The sequence below is a fragment of the Somniosus microcephalus genome, unplaced genomic scaffold (genome assembly GCF_052327205.1).
Source record: "Somniosus microcephalus isolate GS21.2 unplaced genomic scaffold, FLI_Smic_1.0 unresolved_chr4, whole genome shotgun sequence".
Taxonomy (NCBI): Eukaryota; Metazoa; Chordata; class Chondrichthyes; order Squaliformes; family Somniosidae; genus Somniosus; species Somniosus microcephalus.
The window spans coordinates 34,245,411-34,261,017 of record NW_028225182.1 but is presented as its reverse complement, the minus strand read 5'-3'; the positions used below and the strand labels follow the sequence as shown (position 1 = coordinate 34,261,017).

Here is a 15,607-nt window from a genome sequence, read left to right as displayed (position 1 = left end):
GCCCAAAACTAGGGGCCATAAATAGAAACATAGAAGATAGGAGCAGGAGTAGGCCATTCGGCCCCTCGAGCCTGCTCCGCCATTCAATGAGATCATGGCTGATCATCCAAATTCAGTACCCTGTTCCTGTCTTCTCCCCATATCCCTTGATCCCCTTAGCCTTAAGAAATATATCCAACTCCTTCTTGAATATATTTAATGAATTGGCCTCAACTGCCTTGTGTGGTAGAGAATTCCACAGGTTCACCACTCTCTGGGTGAAGAAATTCCTCCTCATCTCTGTCCTAAATGGCTTACCCCTTATCCTTAGACTGTGACCCCTGGTTCTGGACTCCCCGACCATCGGGAACATCCTTCCTGCATCCAGTCTGTCCAGTCCTGTTAGAAATTTATAAGTTTCAATGAGATCCCCTCTCATTCTTCTAAACTTGAGCGAATATAAGCCCAATCGACCCAATCTCTCCTCATACGTCATTCCTGCCATCCCAGGTACCAGACAATATAAGATGGGCGCTAATAAATCCAAGAGGGAATTCAGGAGAAACCTCTTGACCCAGAGAGTGGGGAGAATGTGGAACTCGCTACCACAGGGAGTGGTTGAGGCGAATAGTATAGATGCATTTAAGGGGAAGCTGGATAAACACATGAGGGAGAAAGGAATGGAAGGGTATGCTGATGGGGTGAGATGAAGAGGGGCGGGAGGAGGCTCGTGTGGAGCATCAACCAGGTGGGCCGAATGGTCTGTTTCTGTGCTGTAAAATTCTATGTAATTCCTGGAGGTGAGCAACTCGCTGAGAAATTTTAAAACCCCACTTGGCCTCTGCTTCGTTCAAAACAGGAAAGCGAGGATGAAATCGCCTCTGAGCTGGAAGAGCTTAAGGAGAAATCGGACAGCGATGGCAGCGACTTTGGCAAGAAAAAGAGAAAGAAACGAAAGGAGAAGAAAGAAAAGAAAATCAAGCGGCGGAAAAGGGACAAGGACGACGACGACGACGAAGGGCAGGCCGGTCGCAAGGTAACGGTTTCACTCCTGTGTCCTCCAACTTCCTGCACGCTTCTCCTCCCCTAGGGATTGGATCAGTAGGGCCTGATTGACCAGGAAGCACATCGCAGCTCCTTCCTGTCAGCACCGCCTTGCTCTCGGATCACCAGTTTTCACAGCCGAGTCCTCTCTGGCTCGGTGGCCATTCAGCCCCGTGGGCCTGTTCCGACATTCCATTAGATCATGGCTGATCTGTATCTTAACTCCATTGGGCCTTTGATCAAAAAAAAAAAAACCCTTGATACCCTTACCCAACAACAATCTATCGATCTCAATTCCTGAAAGCTCCAGTCGGCCCTCAGCATCCACGCCCTTTCGTTGCGGGGCGGACAGAGAGTTCCAGAACTCGCCGAGGCTCCTTCGGCAGCACCTGCCAAACCACTTGACCTCTTCCACCTAGAAGGACCAGGGCAGCAGGCGCACGGGAACACCGCCACCGCCAAGTTCCCCTCCAAATCACACACACCATCCTGACTTGGACCTATATCGGCCGATCCTTCATCGTCGTTGGGTCAAAATCCTGGAACTCCCTCCCTAACAGCGCTGTGGGAGCACCTTCACCACACGGACTGCAGCGGTTCAAAAAGGCGGCTCACCACCGCCTTCTCGAGGGCAACTAGGGATGGGCAGTAAATGCTGGCGACGCCCACATCCCATAAACGAATTTAAAAAAAGATTTCCGCCACCCTTTGTGTGAAGAAGTGCTTCCTGACATCACCCCTGAACGGCCTGGCTCTAATTTTAAGGTTACGCCCCCTTGTTCTGAACTCCCCCCACCAGAGGAAATAGTTTCTCTCGACCCTCCTGAATCCTTTTAGCATTTTTAGCACCTCGATCAGATCGCCCCTCAGTCTCCTATACGCAAGGGAATACAAACCAGGTTTATGCAACCTGTCCTCATAATTTAACCCCCGGTTTCATCGTACAAGCGCTTGAAAATGCAGAGCCACCTTGCTTAATTTACTTTGAGCAGTGTACCCTTTAAGCATGCGCAGCGGTCTGAAGGTCCCGCGCAGCCGGTGAGCCGGCTTTCAAATAGTAAAACCGCGCCTGCGCGGAATCTTGAAGAAAATTAGAGGGATCATTGCTTCTGAGCTGTTCCTTCCCTGACCGCCTAATGGTTCGGAAGCCACACCGACTGTAGTCCAGTAGAGAGACGTGCTAAATTGGCTACCGATGACTTCAAGGGGAAAAACAAAATCTGGGTGTGCTGCACCTCCAAAAAGGGGAGGAAAGGTGGCGTTTTAATTTTTGTGGGGTTGAGGATTCGGACGCAAGGCGGCGCGCGCAGCAATCTGCTGTGGCGCTGAGGTACGGGCTAGGGACTCGTGCCTCCTGCTCCGGGTGCGTGACATTAGGCGGATGATGAGGGGTTTTGATAGAGTAGATGGGGAGAAACTGCTTCCACTGGCAGGAGGGTCGGTAACCCGAGGACCCAGATTGAAGATAATTGGCGAAAGAACCAGAGGGAGGGGGAGATGAGGAGAATTATTTTACGCAGCGAGTTGTTGTGATCTGGAACGCGCTGCCTGAAAGGGCGGTGGAAGCAGATTCAATAGGAACTTTCAAAAGGGGAATTGGATAAATACTCGAAAAGGAAACATTAGCAGGGCTGTGGGGGAAAGAGCAGGGGGGAGTGGGACTAACTGCAGAGCTCTTTCAAAGAGCCGGCACAGGCACGATGGGCCGAATGGCCTCCTGTGGTGTATGATTCGATGACTCCTCCTGGCCTGGTGGGTAATACGTTGTTCTCTCTCTCTCCGTGACAGGCCGAGCCGAAGACCTCCGCCCGACTACTGGAGGACTGGGGGCTGGTAGATGTGGACCACGTATTCACCGAGGACGACTACTGCACTTTAACTAACTACAAGGCCTTCAGCCAGTTTATGAGGTGAGCTGGGCGGGATCAAGGGGTCGACAGAAAGAGAGGCGGGCATTTATGTCTCCGAAACATCGGCAAGCGCTTCACGTGCAACGTGCTCTGTTGGGCGGCCATTATTGCACAGCGTGATCACGGCGGCCGCCACCACCACGATCACGGCTGCTGTCACCACTATCATCGTTATCACTGCTGTCATTACCACCAACACCACAATCTTCGTCATCATCGTCATCAGCATCCCTTGTTCCTAAAATATCTGCTCATCAGATACGCGCTTGTTAGGCTGGTCCTAACTCAATTCAACCAGGAACTACCTGCAGTCTGTCTTTCTTACCCTTCCATCGCAGCATCCAGTTGTTTCTTAGCCGTGGCTCAGTGGGTAGCACCCTCGGCTCTGAGTCAGAAGGTCGTGGGTTGAAGTCCCACACCAGAGACTCGAGCACAAAAATCTAGGCTCACACACTAGTGCAGTGCTGAGGGAGTGCTGCACTGTCTGAGGTGCCGTCTTTCGGATTGAAGTTAAACCGAAGCCCTGTCTGCCCTCCCAGGTGGACGTAAAAGATCCCACGGTCACTATTTTGAAGAAGAGCGGGGGGGGGGGGGAGTTCTCCCCGGTGTCCTGGGGCCAATATTTATCCCTCAATCAACATCACTGAAATAGATGATCAGGTCATTATCGCATTGCTGTTAGTGGGAGCTTGCTGTGCGCAAATTGGCTGCCGCGTTTCCTACATTACAGCAGTGACTACACTTAAAAAGTACTCCATTGGCTGTAAAGTGCTTTGGGATGTCCAGTGGTCGTGAAAGGCGCTATATAAATGCAAGTCTGTCTTCAATGATTATGGTTTTTGCTCTCCCCCTCCCACCCTCCCTAGAAGTCATCCCACAGCACAAATAAAAACTTGCATTTATATAGCGCTTTTACAATAGTAGAACGTCTTCTGGCACTTCACAGGAGCGTTGTCAAACTAAATTTGACACTGAGCCACATAAAGGGAATATCGGGACAGGTGACCAAATGCTTGGCCCAAGATTAGGTTTCAAGGAGCATCTTAAAGTAGGAGAGCAAGGCGGAGAGGCTTAGGGAGGGAATTCCAGAGCTTGGGGCCCAGGCAGTTGAAGGCATGGCCGCCAAAGGTGCACTATCACTAACGTTCCTCCGGGCGGCCTCCTCTCAATCACCTCCTTTTTTAAAGTCTGAAAAGTCCAAATTCTTCCAGTCTGTCATCCTAACATAGAAACATAGAAGATAGGAGCAGGAGTAGGCCATTCGGCCCCTCGAGCCTGCTCCGCCATTCAATGCGATCATGGCTGATCATCCAAATTCAGTGTCCTGTCCCTGCTTTCTCCCCATACCCCTTGATCCCTTTAGCTTTAAGAAATATATCCAACTCCTTGAATATATTTAATGAATTGGCCTCTACTGCCTTCTGTGGTAGAGAATTCCATAGGTTCACCACTCTCTGGGTGAAGAAATTCATCCTCATCTCTGTCCTAAATGGCTTACCCCTTATCCTTAGACTGTGACCCCTGGTTCTGGACTCCCCCGACATCAGGAACATCCTTCCTGCATCTAGTCTGTCCAGATCTGTCAGAATTTTATAAGTTTCAATGAGATCCCCTCTCATTCTTCTAAACTCCAGCGAGTACAAGCCCAATCGACCCAACCTCTCCTCATACGTCATTCCTGTCATCCCAGGTATCAGCCTGGTGAATCTACCTCAGTAGTCTGACAGCAGGGATCAGCTGGTCATTATCAGATTGCTGTTTGTGGGAGCTTGCTGTGCGCAAATTGGCTGCTGTGTTTCCTACATCACAACAGTGACTACACTTCACAAAGTACTTAATTGGTTGTAAAGCGCTTTGGGACGTCCTGAGGTGGTGAAAGGCGCTTTCTTTGATTCTGTGTAATTCTATGTTTAACAGGCTGTACACTCATGTAAATATGTTTTGAACCCTAGGCCGCTCATTGCCAAGAAGAACCCTAAGATTCCGATGTCCAAAATGATGACGATCCTTGGCGCCAAATGGAGGGAGTTCAGCGCGAACAGCCCGTTCAAGGGGTCGGCAGCGGCTGTGGCGGCGGCAGCTGCAGCGGCGGCGGTGGCGGCCGTGGTGGAGCAGGTGTCCGCCGGTGCCTCCTCGGGCCCACTCTCCGCGCCGCCAGCGCCTTCCATCCGCAAGGCCAAGACCAAAGAGGGCAAAGGTGAGTGGCGCCTGTGCGCTCGCGGCTGCCGCCAGTCGGAGCGGCGGTTAATGCCGAGATGGCCCGAGGGAGACGAAAACGCGCAAAATCGTACGGAAGACCAACTGTCTGGTACCACGTACACCATCCCTGCCTCCACCCCCCGCCCCCAATCATTTGCATTTCTATAGCGCCTTTCACATCCTCTGTAGGCAATTTGCGCACAGCAAGATCCCAACAAACAGCAATGTGGTAATGACCAGACCATCTGTGTCAGTGATGTTGGTCGAAGACTGTGCTGCTGCCCCAGCCGAGGTCAGCTAATGGCACGGGCCAGGGATTGAACGGATGGGCCAATCTGGGCCTATCTAGCCCGGTACCACATGGGACCAACGTTCCCGCGCAGTGGTCTGGTGATCCCACGCAGGCCACTCGCCGGCTTTTAAATGGGAGAAACCGCACCTGCGGGAAAATTTGAATGGGCCGCGCAGCCAGTTAAAAGGACCGTGCATGGGGGAGAAAAAAAAGTTAGAGGGAACATTGGGTGGGCTGATCCCTTTTTACTCGCGGAGTCACCGTGGCGGTAGGGGGTGAGGGGAGCAGCAGCGGCCATGGTTAAAACGGCCATTCTTGTGGTTGCAGGTCCTGGCGCGAAGAAACGGAGCAAGAGCCCGAGGGTCCCGGAAGGGAAGAAGAAAAAGAGGAAGAAGCTGGCTCTCTTGAAAATCAAGCTGGGTATAATGGGGTCAAAGAGGAAGAAAAGCTCCTCGGTAAGTGTGAGGCCGCATGCGATCTTGGTCGAGTGCTTTCGCACAAACCATCCTGTATTGCAGTGAAGGGGGTGTGTGACAGGGAGGGTGTAGCGAGTGCTAAAATGATAACTATAACACTGGGGTACAGTACTGGTGGGTGCAGGTCTGCCATTGTATAACACTGGGGTACAGTACTGGTGGGTACAGGTCTGTCACTGTATAACTGGGGTACAGTACTGGTGGGTGCAGGTCTGTCACTGTATAACGCTGGGGTACAGTACTGCGGGTACAGGTCTGTCACTATAACACTGGGGTACAGTACTGGTGGGTACAGGTCAGTCACTGTATAACACTGGGGTACAGTACTGGTGGGTACAGGTCTGTCCCTGTATAACACTGGGGTACAGGTCTGTCACTGTATAACACTGGGGTACAGTACTGGTGGGTACAGGTCTGTCACTGTATAACACTGGGGTACAGTACTGGTGGGTACAGGTCTGTCCCTGTATAACACTGGGGTACGGTACTGGTGGGTACAGATCTGTCTCTGTATAACACTGGGGTACAGGACTGGAGGGTACAGGTCTGTCACTGTATAACACTGGGGTACAGTACTGGAGGGTACAGGTCTGTCACTGTATAACACTGGGGCACAGTACTGGTCGGTACAGGTCTGTCACTGTATAACACGGGTACAGTACTGGTGGGCACAGGCCTGGCACTGAAAAACACGGATACAGTACTGGTGGGTACAGGTCTGTCCCTGTATAACACGAGTACAGTACTGGTGGGTACAGGTCAGTCACTGTAACACTGGGGTACAGTACTGCTGGGTACAGGTCAGTTACTGTATAACACGGGTACAGTACTGGGGGTACAGGTCTGTCACTGTATAACACTGGGGTACAGTACTGGTGGGTATAGGTCTGTCACTACTGTACCCCAGTGTTATACAGCGACAGACCTGTACCCACCAGTACTGTACCCCAGTGTTATACACTGGTGGGTACAAGTCTGTCGCTGTATAACACTGGGGTACAGTACTGGTGGGTACAGGTCTGTCCCTGCATATATAACACTGGGGTACAGTACTGGTGGGCACAGGTCTGTCACTATAACACTGGGGTACAGTACTGGGGGTACAGGTCTGTCACTGTATAACACGGGTACAGTACTGGTGGGTACAGGTCTGTCACTATAACACTTGGGTACAGTACTGGTGGGTGCAGGTCTGTCACTGTATAACACGGGTACAGTACTGGTGGGTACAGGTCTGTCACTGTATAACACTGGGGTTCAGTACTGGTGGGTACAGGTCTGTCGCTGTATAACTGGGGTACAGTACTGGTGGGTACAGGTCTGTCACTGTATAACGCTGGGGTACAGTACTGGTGGGTACAGGTCTGTCACTGTATAACACGGGTACAGTACTGCTGGGTACAGGTCTGTCACTGCATAACACTGGGGTACAGTACTGGTGGGTGCAGGTCTGTCGCTAACACTGGGGTACAGTACTGGTGGGTACAGGTCTGTCACTGTATAACACGGGTACAGTACTGGTGGGTACAGGTCTGTTGCTGTATAACACTGGGGTACAGTACTGGTGGGCACAGGTCTGTCTCTGTATAACACTGGGGTACAGTACTGGTCGGTACAGGTCTGGCACTGTATAACACTGGGGTACAGTACCGCTGGGTACAGGTCAATCACTAACACTGGGGTACAGTACTGCTGGGTACAGGTCTGTCACTGTATAACATGGGTACAGTACTGCTGGGTACAGGTCAGTCACTAACACTGGGGTACAGTACTGGGAGTACAGGTCTGTCACCGTATAACACTGGGGTACAGTACTGGTGGGTGCAGGTCTGTCACTGTATAACACTGGGGTACAGTACTGCTGGGTACAGGTCAGTCACTAACTGGGGTACAGTACTGGGGGTACAGGTCTGTCACCGTATAACACTGGGGTACAGTACTGGTGGGTACAGGTCTGTCACTGTATAACACTGGGGTACAGTACTGGTGGGTACAGGTCTGTCCCTGTATAACACTGGGGTACAGGTCTGTCACTGTATAACACTGGGGTACAGTACTGGTGGGTACAGGTCTGTCACTGTATAACACTGGGGTACAGTACTGGTGGGTACAGGTCTGTCCCTGTATAACACTGGGGTACAGTACTGGTGGGTACAGGTCTGTCCCTGTATAACACTGGGGTACGGTACTGGTGGGTACAGGTCTGTCTCTGTATAACACTGGGGTACAGTACTGGAGGGTACAGGTCTGTCACTGTATAACACTGGGGTACAGTACTGGAGGGTACAGGTCTGTCACTGTATAACACTGGGGCACAGCACTGGTCGGTACAGGTCTGTCACTGTATAACACGGGTACAGTACTGGTGGGCACAGGCCTGGCACTGTATAACACGGATAGAGTACTGGTGGGTACAGGTCTGTCCCTGTATAACACGAGTACAGTACTGGTGGGTACAGGTCTGTCACTGTATAACACTGGGGTACAGTACTGCTGGGTACAGGTCAGTCACTAACACTGCGGTACAGGCCTGTCACCGTATAACACTGGGGTACACTACTGGTGGGTACAGGTCTGTCACTGTATAAAACTGGGGTACAGTACTGCTGGGTACAGGTCAGTCACAATAACACTGGGGTACAGTACTGGGGGTACAGGTCAGTCACTGTAACACTGGGGTACAGTGCTAGTGGGTACAGGTCTGCAACTGTATAACACTGGGGTACAGTACTGCTGGGTACAGGTCAGTTACTGTATAACGGGTACAGTACTGGGGGTACAGGTTTGTCACTGTATAACACTGGGGTACAGTACTGGTGGGTAGAGGTCTGTCACGACTGTACCCCAGTGTTATACAGCGACAGACCTGTACCCACCAGTACTGTACCCCAGTGTTATACACTGGTGGGGACAAGTCTGTCGCTGTATAACACTGGGGTACAGTACTGGTGGGCACAGGTCTGTCACTATAACACTGGGGTACAGTACTGCTGGGTACAGGTCTGTCACTGTATAACATTGGGGTACAGTACTGGTCGGTACAGGTCTGTCACTGTATAACACTGGGGTACAGTACTGCTGGGTACAGGTCAGTCACTAACACTGGGGTACAGTACTGGGGGTACAGGTCTGTCACTGTATAACACGGGTATAGTACTGGTGGGTATAGGTCTGTCACTGTGTAACACTTGGGTACAGTACTGGTGGGTGCAGGTCTGTCACTGTATAACACGGGTACAGTACTGGTGGGTACAGGTCTGTCACTGTATAACACTGGGGTTCAGTACTGGTGGGTACAGGTCTGTCGCTGTAAAACACTGGCGTGCAGTACTGGTGGGTACAGGTCTGTCACTATAACACTGGGGTACAGTACTGGTGGGTACAGGTCTGTCACTGTATAACACTGGGGTACAGTACTGCTGGGTACAGGTCTGTCACTGTATTACACTGGGGTACAGTACTGGTGGGTGCAGGTCTGTCGCTAACACTGGGGTACAGTACTGGTGGGTACAGGTCTGTCACTGTAACACTGTGGTACAGTACTGCTGGGTACAGGTCTGTCACTGTATAACACTGGGGTACACTACTGGTGGGTACAGGTCTGTCCCTGTATAACACTGGGGTACAATACTGGTGAGTATAGGTCTGTCACTGTATAACACTGGGGTACAGTACTGGTGGGTACAGGTCTGTTGCTGTATAACACTGGGGTACAGTACTGGTGGGTACAGGTCTGTCACTGTATAACACTGGGGTTCAGTACTGGTGGGTACAGGTCTGTCACTGTATAACACGGGTACAGTACTGGTGGGTACAGGTCTGTCCCTTTATATATAACATTGGGGTACAGTACTGGTGGGTACAGGTCTGTCCCTGTGCATATATAACACTGGGGTACAGTACTGGTGGGTACAGGTCTCATTGTATAACACTGGGGTTCAGTAGTGGTGGGTACAGGTCTGTCGCTGTATAACACTGGGGTTCAGTAGTGGTGGGTGCAGGTCTGTCACTGTATAACACGGGTACAGTACTGCTGGGGACAGGTCAGTCACTGTAACACTGGGGTACAGTACTGGGAGTACAGGTCTGTCACCGTATAACACTGGGGTACAGCACTGCTGGGTACAGGTCAGTCACTAACTGGGGTACAGTACTGGGGGTACAGGTCTGTCACCGTATAACACTGGGGTACAGTACTGGTGGGTACAGGTCTGTCACTGTATAACACTGGGGTACAGCACTGCTTGGTACAGGTCAGTCACTGTATAACACTGGGGTACAGTACTGCGGGTGCAGGTCAGTCACTGTATAACACTGGGGTACAGTACTGGGGGGTACAGGTCTGTCACTGTATAACACGGGTGCAGTACTGGTGGGTACAGGTCTGTCACTAACACTGGGGTACAGTACTGGTGGGTACAGGTCTGTCACTGTATAACACTGGGGTACAGCACTGCTTGGTACAGGTCAGTCACTGCATAACACTGGGGTACAGTACTGCGGGTGCAGGTCAGTCACTGTATAACACTGGGGTACAGTACTGGGGGGTACAGGTCTGTCACTATAACACGGGTGCAGTACTGGTGGGTACAGGTCTGTCACTAACACTGGGGTACAGTACTGGTGGGTACAGGTCTGTCACTGTATAACACTGGGGTACAGTACTGGTGGATACAGGTCTGTCACTGCATAACACTGGGGCACAGTACTGGTGGGCACAGGTCTGGCACTGTATAACACGGGTACAGTACTGGTGGGCACAGGTCTGGCACTAACACTGGGGTACAGTACTGGTGGGCACAGGTCTGGCACTGTATAACACTGGGGTACAGTACTGGTCGGCACAGGTCTGGCACTGTATAACACTGGGGTACAGTACCGCTGGGTACAGGTCAGTCACGAACACTGGGGTACAGGTCTGTCAGTATAACACTGGCGTACAGTACAGGTGGGCACAGGTCTGGCACTGTAACACTGGTACAGTACTGGTGGGTGCAGGTCAGTCACTGTATAACACTGGGGTACAGTACTGCGGGTACAGGTCAGTCACTGTATAGCACTGGGGTACAGTACTAGTGGGTACAGGTCTGTCAGTATAACACTGGGGTACAGTACTGGTGGGTGCAGGTCTGTCACTAACACTGGGGTACAGTACTGCTGGGTACAGGTCTGTCACTGTATAACATTGGGGTACCGTACTGGCCGGTACAGGTCTGTCACTGTATAACACTGGGGTACAGTACTGCTGGGTACAGGTCTGTCACTGTATAACACTGGGGTACAGTACTGGGGGGGTACAGGTCAGTCACTGTATAAGACTGGGGTACAGTACTGCTTGGTGCAGGTCAGTCACTGTATAACACTGGGGTACAGTACTGCTGGGTACAGGTCAGTCACTATAACACTGGGGTACAGTACTGGGGGTACAGGTCAGTCACTGTATAACACTGGGGTACAGTACTGGGGGTACAGGTCAGTCACTGTATAACACGGTGGTACAGTACTCGGGGTACAGGTCAGTCACTGTATAACACTGGGGCACAGTACTGGTCGGTACAGGTCTGTCACTGTATAACACGGGTACAGTACTAGTGGGTACAGGTCTGTCGCTGTATAATACGGTACAGTACTGGTGGGTACAGGTCTGGCACTGTAACACTGGGGTACAGTACTGGTGGGTACAGGTCTGTCACTGTATAACACTGGAGTACAGTACTCGGGGTACAGGTCAGTCACTGCATAACACTGGGGTACAGTACTGGTGGGCACAGGTCTGGCACTGTAACACTGGGGTACAGTACCGCTGGGTACAGGTCAGTCACTAACACTGGGGTACAGGTCTGTCACTGTATAACACTCGGGTGCAGTACTGCTGGGTACAGGTCAGTCACTAACACGGGTACAGTACTGGGGTACAGGTCTGTCACCGTATAACACTGCGATACAGTACTGGTGGGTACAGGTCTGTCACTGTATAACACTGGGGTACAGTACTGCTGGGTACAGGTCAGTCACTGTATAACACTGGGGTACAGTACTGCTTGGTACAGGTCAGTCACTGTATAACACTGGGGTACAGTACTGGGGGTACAGGTCAGTCACTGTATAACACGGTGGTACAGTACTGGGGGTACAGGTCTGTCACTGTATAACATTGAGGTACAGTACTGGTCAGTACAGGTCTGTCACTGTAACACTGGGGTACAGTACTGGGGGTACAGGTCTGTCGCTGTATAACACGGGTACAGTACTGGTGGGTATAGGTCTGTCACTGTATAACACTGGGGTACAGTACTGGTGGGTACAGGTCTGGCACTAACACTGGGGTACAGTACTGGTGGGCACAGGCCTGTCACTGTATAACACTGGGGTACAGTGCTGGTGGGTACAGGTCTGTCTGTGTATAACACTGGGGTACAGTACTGGTGGGTACAGGTCTGTCACTGTATAACACTGGGGTACACTACTGGTGGGTACAGGTCTGTCACTGTATATATAACATTGGGGCACAATACTGGTCGGTAGCGGTCTGTCACTGTATAACACGGGTACAGTACTGGTGGGCACAGGTCTGGCACTGTAACACTGGGGTACAGTACTGGTGGGTACAGGTCTGTCACTGTATAACACTGGAGTACAGTACTCGGGGTACAGGTCAGTCACTGTATAACACTGGGGCACAGTACTGGTCGGTACAGGTCTGTCACTGTATAACACGGGTACAGTACTAGTGGGTACAGGTCTGTCGCTGTATAATACGGTACAGTACTGGTGGGTACAGGTCTGGCACTGTAACACTGGGGTACAGTACTGGTGGGTACAGGTCTGTCACTGTATAACACTGGAGTACAGTACTCGGGGTACAGGTCAGTCACTAACACGGGTACAGTACTGGGGTACAGGTCTGTCACCGTATAACACTGCGATACAGTACTGGTGGGTACAGGTCTGTCACTGTATAACACTGGGGTACAGTACTGCTGGGTACAGGTCAGTCACTGTATAACACTGGGGTACAGTACTGCTTGGTGCAGGTCAGCCACTGTATAACACTGGGGTACAGTACTGCGGGGACAGGTCAGTCACTGTATAGCACTGGGGTACAGTACTAGTGGGTACAGGTCTGGCACTATAACACCGGGGTACAGTACTGCTGGGTACAGGTCTGTCACTGTATAACATTGGGGTACCGTACTGGCCGGTACAGGTCTGTCACTGTATAACACTGGGGTACAGTACTGCTGGGTACAGGTCTGTCACTGTATAACACTGGGGTACAGTACTGCTGGGTACAGGTCTGTCACTGTATAACACGGGTACAGTACTGCTGGGTACAGGTCAGTCACTAACACCGGGGTGCAGTACTGGGGGTACAGGTCTGTCACTGTATAACACTGGGGTACAGTACTGCTGGGTACAGGTCTGTCACTGTGTAACACTGGTACAGTACTGGTGGGTACAGGTCTATCACTGTATAACACGGGTACAGTACTGCTGGGTACAGGTCAGTCACTGTATAACACTGGGGTACAGTACTGGTGGGTACAGGTCTGTCACTGTATAACACGGGTACAGTACTGGTGGGTACAGGTCTGTCACTGTATAACACTGGGGTACAGTACTGCTGGGTACAGGTCTGTCACTAACGGGTACAGTACTGCTGGGTACAGGTCAGTCACTAACACTGGGGTACAGTACTGGGGGTACAGGTCTGTCACTAACACGGGTACAGTACTGCTGGGTACAGGTCAGTCACTAACACTGGGGTACAGGTCTGTCACTGTATAACACTCGGGTGCAGTACTGCTGGGTACAGGTCAGTCACTAACGGGTACAGTACTGGGGTACAGGTCTGTCACCGTATAACACTGGGATATAGTACTGGTGGGTACAGGTCTGTCACTGTATAACACTGGGGTACAGTACTGCTGGGTACAGGTCAGTCACTGTATAACACGGGTACAGTACTGCTTGGTACAGGTCAGCCACTGCATAACACTGGGGTACAGTACTGCGGGTACAGGTCAGTCACTGTATAGCACTGGGGTACAGTACTAGTGGGTACAGGTCTGTCAGTATAACACTGGCGTACAGTACTGGTGGGCACAGGTCTGTCACTGTTTTACACTGGGGTACAGTACTGCTGGGTACAGGTCTGTCACTGTATAACACGGGTACAGTACTGCTGGGTACAGGTCAGTCACTAACACTGGGGTGCAGTACTGGGGGTACAGGTCTGTCACTGTATAACACTGGGGTACAGTACTGCTGGGTACAGGTCTGTCACTGTGTAACACTGGTACAGTACTGGTGGGTACAGGTCTATCACTGTATAACACTGGGGTACAGTACTGCTGGGTACAGGTCAGTCACTGTATAACACTGGGGTACAGTACTGGGGGTACAGGTCTGTCACTGTATAACACTCGGGTGCAGTACTGCTGGGTACAGGTCAGTCACCGGGTACAGTACTGGGGTACAGGTCTGTCACCGTATAACACTGGGATACAGTACTGGTGGGTACAGGTCTGTCACTGTATAGCACTGGGGTACAGTACTAGTGGGTACAGGTCTGTCAGTATAACACTGGCGTACAGTACTGGTGGGCACAGGTCTGGCACTATAACACTGGGGTACAGTACTGGTGGGTGCAGGTCTGTCACTAACACTGGGGTACAGTACTGCTGGGGACAGGTCTGTCACTGTATAACATTGGGGTACCGTACTGGCCGGTACAGGTCTGTCACTGTATAACACTGGGGTACAGTACTGCTGGGTACAGGTCAGTCACTAACACTGGGGTGCAGTACTGGGGGTACAGGTCTGTCACTGTATAACACTGGGGTACAGTACTGCTGGGTACAGGTCAGTCACTGTATAACACTGGGGTACAGTACTGGGGGTACAGGTCTGTCACTGTATAACACTGGGGTACAGTACTGGTGGGTACAGGTCTGTCACTGTATAACACTGGGGTACAGTACTGGTGGGTACAGGTCTGTCACTGTATAACACGGGTACAGTACTGCTGGGTACAGGTCTGTCACTAACACGGGTACAGTACTGCTGGGTACAGGTCAGTCACTAACACTGGGGTACAGTACTGGGGGTACAGGTCTGTCACTAACACGGGTACAGTACTGCTGGGTACAGGTCAGTCACTAACACTGGGGTACAGTACTGGGGGTACAGGTCTGTCACCGTATAACACTGGGGTACAGTACTGGTGGGTACAGGTCTGTCACTGTATAACACTGGGGTACAGTACTGGGGGTACAGGTCTGTCACTGTATAACACGGGTACAGTACTGGTGGGTACAGGTCTGTCACTAACACTGGGGTACAGTACTGGTGGGCACAGGTCTGTCACTGTATAACACGGGTACAGTACTGGAGAGTACAGGTCTGTCACTGTCTAACACTGGGGTACAGCACTGGTGGGTACAGGTCTGCCACTGTATAACACTGGGGTACAGTACTGATGGGTACAGGTCTGTCACTGTATAACACTGGGGTACAGTACTGGGGGTACAGGTCTGTCACTGTATAACGGGTACAGTATTGGGGGGTACAGGTCTGTCACTAACACTAGCGTACAATACTGGTGGGTACAGGTCTGTCACTGTATAACACTGGGGTGCAGTACTGGTGGGTACAGGCCTGTCACTGTATAACACTGGGGTACAGTACTGGTGGGTACAAGTCTG

The 15,607-nt window shown here is 51.5% G+C and overlaps 1 protein-coding gene across 1 annotated transcript in view; it reads left to right on the top strand.

Annotated features, from left to right (window-relative positions):
• The window catches only part of LOC147090497 (ATP-dependent chromatin remodeler CHD3-like), a 136,317-nt gene that overhangs the window by 21,155 nt on the left and 99,555 nt on the right, over nt 1–15,607 (top strand). The window contains 4 exon segments of the mRNA XM_085977262.1: nt 839–1,015; nt 2,812–2,933; nt 4,886–5,130; nt 5,752–5,879. Coding sequence (XP_085833388.1) covers nt 839–1,015; nt 2,812–2,933; nt 4,886–5,130; nt 5,752–5,879 — 672 coding nt within the window.